Here is a 5,359-nt window from a genome sequence, read left to right as displayed (position 1 = left end):
ACCAACTGGGTGTGTGCTGCTGTGTTGTGGACACCAGCTGGATCTGTTGGTCTGTTGTGGACACCAGCTGGATCTGCTGCTATGCTAAGACCACCCATTTGTGTCTGCTGCTATGTTCAGACCCCCCCAGCTGTGTGTCTACTGCTATGTTCAGACCCCCAGCTGTGTCTTCTGCTATGTTCAGACCCCCAGCTGTGTCTTCTGCTATGTTCAAACCCCCCAGCTGTGTCTGCTGCTATGTTCAGACCCCCCAGCTGTGTCTGCTGCTATGTTCAGACTCCCCAGCTGTGTCTTCTGCTATGTTCAGACCCCCCCCAGCTGTGTGTCTACTGCTGTGTTAAGACAACTTGGGATTATACCTTAGTCAAAACTTCACCAAATGTTTGAGAAAGTGTCGTCATTCCTGTGTATAACTACGTGTTTTCCCTGACACAGAACAGTAGTGAACATCTGTGTAGATACGACTGTTCTCGTGTTCAGTCCATGGTGTTCACAGTGAACACAACAAGCCTGGGATAATCTTATATATGATTCTAGATTCAGTTCATAATCTCAAATAGTACTTCACTATATAGAGACATTTACTACTGTCCTCTTAAGATAATTTCTTCTCATTTATATTTACAGTAAAAGTTTAGATGAAGCTGTTATTAAAAAGACAATTATTTGTCTTCTATGTAATCATTTCACAGACATTTGACTCAATGTTTAAGAAGTGGACTAGCTATACTGGTCATAAAAACTTCTTAGATTAGATATATCATTATTTCTTTATATATATTCTTTTTAAAGCACATATATCCATGTTATGAATTATAATATATGTATGATAAAGTGGACTAGCTATACTGGTCATAAAAACTTCTTAGATTAGATATATCATTATTATTTTATATATATTCATTTTAAAGCACATATATCCATGTTATGAATTATAATATATGTATGATAAAGTGGACTAGCTATACTGGTCATAAAAACTTCTTAGATTGGATATATCATTATTATTTTATATATATTCTTTTTAAAGCACATATATCCATGTTATGAATTATAATATATGTATGATAAAGGCAGCTGTTACTCTTCTAATGAAGCTACAGGTGTTTGTGGCCTGGATCTTACAGGTGTCTTGTCTTACAGGTGTTGATGGTGGCCTGGATCTTACAGGTGTCTTGTCTTACAGGTGTTAGCAGTGGATAGGATCTTACAGGTGTTAGTAGTGGATAGGATCTTACAGGTGTCTTATCTTACAGGTGTTGGTTGTGGCCAGGATCTTACAGGTGTCTTATCTTACAGGTGTTGGTTGTGGCCAGGATCTTACAGGTGTCTTATCTTACAGGTGTTGATGGTGGCCAGGATCTTACAGGTGTCTTATCTTACAGGTGTTGATGGTGGCCTGGATCTTACAGGTGTCTTATCTTACAGGTGTTGATGGTGGCCGGGATCTTACAGGTGTCTTATCTTACAGGTGTTGATGGTGGCCGGGATCTTACAGGTGTCTTATCTTACAGGTGTTGATGGTGGCCGGGATCTTACAGGTGTCTTATCTTACAGGTGTTGATGGTGCTGGTGTTGGTGATGGCATGTGCACTAAGGGCGTCCCTGGCCGACCCTGAAGCCGACCCTTCAGGGCGGAGTTACAGCACCAGTAGTCTTGGCTATGGTGGATATGGTGGCTATGGTGGATATGGCAGAGGATACGCCGGCTATGGTGGATTTAGTGGCTTGGGTGGTTATGGTGGCTCCAGTGGATTTGGCAGAAGATCCAGCGGTTATGGTGGATATGGTCTTGGCTATGGTGCATATCGTCGCAGCTATGGTGGCTATGGTAGCGGCTATGGTGGCTATGGTAGCGGCTATGGTGGATATGGTAGCGGCTATGGCGGTGGCTATCGCAGTGGCTATGGCGGTGGATACGGTGGCTATGGCTACGGAGGCGGATATGGAGGATATGGGGGCGGGCGTGGTTATGGCTATGGTGGGCGTGGCTATGGCTATGGTGGCTATGGCTATGGTGGATATGGCCACTAACGACATGGTGAGTCGGGTGAGTCATTTATATAGACGAGTGATAATGAGTCACAGATTATTATACAGCTTATCACGTGTCTGTGTCTCCGTGTGTCTGTGCCTTCGTATGTCTGTGTCTTCGTGTGTCTGTGTCTTCGTATGTCTGTGTCTTTGTGTGTCTGTGTCTTCGTATGTCTGTGTCTTTGTGTGTCTGTGTCTTCGTATGTCTGTGTCTTTGTGTGTCTGTGTCTTCGTGTGTCTGTGTCTTCGTGTGTCTGTGTCTTTGTGTGTCTGTGTCTTCGTATGTCTGTGTCTTCGTATGTCTGTGTTTTTCTTAACAGCTTTCAAGGACTCTAAATAATAGAAATATCTTCAATCATGTTTATCTTGTGTTCTTTATATTTGACGCCTTAAGTAGAACACACACACACACACGCACACACACACACACACACACACACACACACACACACACACACACACACACACACACACACACATTGCATTGCACAATGGTGTTCAACAGCTGGCCAATTTTGTCAACAAAGAATATAATTGCAACTCAAAACACAACATTGTATTTGTTGTCGTTAGTTTAATTGCTCCTTTACATAAAACATGGGGGATGAGACCTTTTAAACGAATCAAAATAATTAAGCTTTTATTGTTGTAATTTGTGTGGTGTAATAAGAACAAACACAGTCACCCCCTTTCCTAAGAAGTTCAATTGCAATGCTGTCCATTCCAGCCGCCTTGCCACACTCCGTCTTACGCAAGGCTTTCATTACCTCTTTTCTTTTCACCCAACCATCTGCCATGACTCTATCATTTCAAAGGCATCAAGCTATTATATTTAGACACATACAGAGATAAAGAACATAGTAATGACCTCTTTGGGGAAGGGTAATATTAAGAGCTAGAGTTTGGATGGTCATAGACATATGTTGAATACCAAAAGCAAGTATTAGAATATCATTTAACTTGAACACCTGAAGTAGCTGTTCAAATATTCATCTTGAACGCTTGAACTAAATATTCAAATGTCTCTCTATCTTGAACACCTAAAGTAGATACTCAAATATCTTTTTGTCTTGAGCACCTGAAGTAGATGTTCAAATATCTCTTAGACTGGTGGTTATAACTTGAGGTTCACTGTCTTAACGACCATGGTAGTTGATAGATACTAAAGCCCAAATCACCAATAAACCAATTTGATATCTTCTTTTCCTTATGTTCACAGGCTCGAACTGGCGAACGACTGCTTATTCACTGTTTCCCATTATTTATTCTTAATTTAATTAACGCAAGTCACATATCCCTAGTACTCTCTCTGGACGAACTCCTGGAAGGCTGCGCTGCAATCAGTAGTGGGGAAATGGAGTGAACTCCTCTGGAGTGAGAGATCTCCCAACGCGTCTGTACACACGAAGGAGACTCTTCTCCCCCCACCCCCCCGCGTTGTACACTCATGCACGGTGGAGTCCGGTAGCGCTATACATTCTCAATAAAATCATGCAAAGCAAGCAGGCGTGTCCTTATTGCCATTTCCACAAGAAAACGGGATGTTCAAGGTCATTGTGTTGGATGGAGAGGCTATGGATGCCTTCTTCGTCTGTCTCCTGGCGCTACCTCGCTGACGCGGGAAACAGCAATTAAGTACGATATATATATATATATATATATATATATATATATATATATATATATATATATATATATATATATATATATATATATATATATATTATTCTTTTTCTGAGAGAGAGAGAGAGAGAGAGAGAGAGAGAGAGAGAGAGAGAGAGAGAGAGAGAGAGAGAGAGAGAGAGAGAGAGAGAGAGAGAGAGAGAGAGAGAGAGAGAGAGAGAGAAACTGGCAAGTGGGTTGTCAGCTGTGATGAAGGTCAATTCGTCAGCCAGAGTGACCCACAGTTGGGGTGGTCAGGTGTGTGTACAAGTGGCTCTCTGGTAAGACTCAGGGGGTTAGGTTACCCACACTACTACTACCACTGCTGCTAGTGGTGAAGTGGTAGTGGCTCTGCTCTGCTCTCTCTCTCTCTCTCTCTCTCTCTCTCTCTCTCTCTCTCTCTCTCTCTCTCTCTCTCTCTCTCTCTCTCTCTCTCTCTCTCTCCTTCTCTATGTGTGTATGTATGTATCTATCTATCTATCTATCTATCTCTCTAGCTATCTATCTGGTTGTGGTAGTGGCGGGTTGTGGTAGTGGCGAGTTGTGGTAGTGGCAAGTTGTGGTAGTGGTGGTAGTAGAATTTATGGTAGAAGGAAGTAGTCATAGGTAGACATAATACTACACACAGCTGGTTTCTGCTAACGTCATCTACCCAGTACACTCTACTACAATATACACCCCCACAACACCCCACACCCCACACCCCACCCCACACCCCACCACACACCACACCACACCCCACACCCCACCACACACCACACCACACACCCCACTCCACACCCCACCACACACCACACCACACCACACCACACCCACACCCCACCACACCCCACCACACCCCACCACACCACATACCCCACCCCACACCCCACCACACCCCACACCACACCCCACCACACCCCACCACACCACACCCACATCCAGCACTTCCTCTTTCATTTCCGCTCCCCCCCCACCCCCCTCCCCTCCCCTCCCCCCCGGCTCATGACGTCATGCGGTGTGTGTCACGGTCTTCTAAGATTGGACTTTTTTCTCGTCATTAGCATCATTAAGGTTGATGGCCCTCGTTAACGAAGGCGGGATGGTTGTTAGACAAGAGGCAGTGTGTGTGTGTGTGTGTGTGTGTGTGTGTGTGTGTGTGTGTCTGTGTGTGTCTGTGTGTTTAATACAGTTGTATACATCACGAACATCCCTTTCAAAGCGCCTACTTAACACAATAGGGTGTATCCCCTTTGAGGTCATTAATTAAAGTGTTTACAACATAATTGTAACATTTTATTCGATGAAAAATAACCATATGTCTACTGGTTGGTTTACAGCATCATCAACTCCACAGATTGTGGTTCTGTAAAAGAAAAAGAAAAAGAAAATGGGGGTGTAAACACCACGGTACCGATAGATAACCAGAAACACAAATTTCCCTGTACCTACGAACTCACATTATCCTAAGCAATCCATGAATAAGAGCACAGATAAGGAAGTAGATAGTTTATCTATTCTCCTCACCCATAGTTACGTGTATATCAAATACTGTATCTAACACTAACAAAACCAACGTGGAATATTCATCACTTACATATTCTTCACCATCAAATACACATGACAATATGATATTACTGGAGGTGTGAAAATATGTAACTTTACATCACATAATGTTCATTAT

The 5,359-nt window shown here is 43.0% G+C and overlaps 1 protein-coding gene across 2 annotated transcripts in view; it reads left to right on the top strand.

The window, feature by feature from the left end:
* Positions 1–3,551, top strand: part of LOC139761412 (uncharacterized) — a 3,711-nt gene extending 160 nt beyond the window's left edge. The window contains exons 2-3 of one of the 2 annotated variants that reach the window (XM_071685567.1): positions 1,558–2,050; positions 3,254–3,551. In XM_071685567.1, the coding sequence (XP_071541668.1) occupies positions 1,558–2,034 (477 nt within the window). In that variant the 3' untranslated portion in view covers positions 2,035–2,050; positions 3,254–3,551. The remainder of the gene's footprint in view (positions 1–1,557; positions 2,051–3,253) is intronic. The other variant, XM_071685568.1, reaches the window with a different exon arrangement.
* The last annotated feature ends 1,808 nt before the right edge of the window (positions 3,552–5,359 follow it).

Source organism: Panulirus ornatus, chromosome 40 (assembly GCF_036320965.1).
Source record: "Panulirus ornatus isolate Po-2019 chromosome 40, ASM3632096v1, whole genome shotgun sequence".
NCBI classification, from domain to species: Eukaryota; Metazoa; Arthropoda; class Malacostraca; order Decapoda; family Palinuridae; genus Panulirus; species Panulirus ornatus.
The sequence above is the reverse complement of the archived record's forward strand: the minus strand, read 5'-3'. Positions and strand labels throughout refer to the sequence as shown.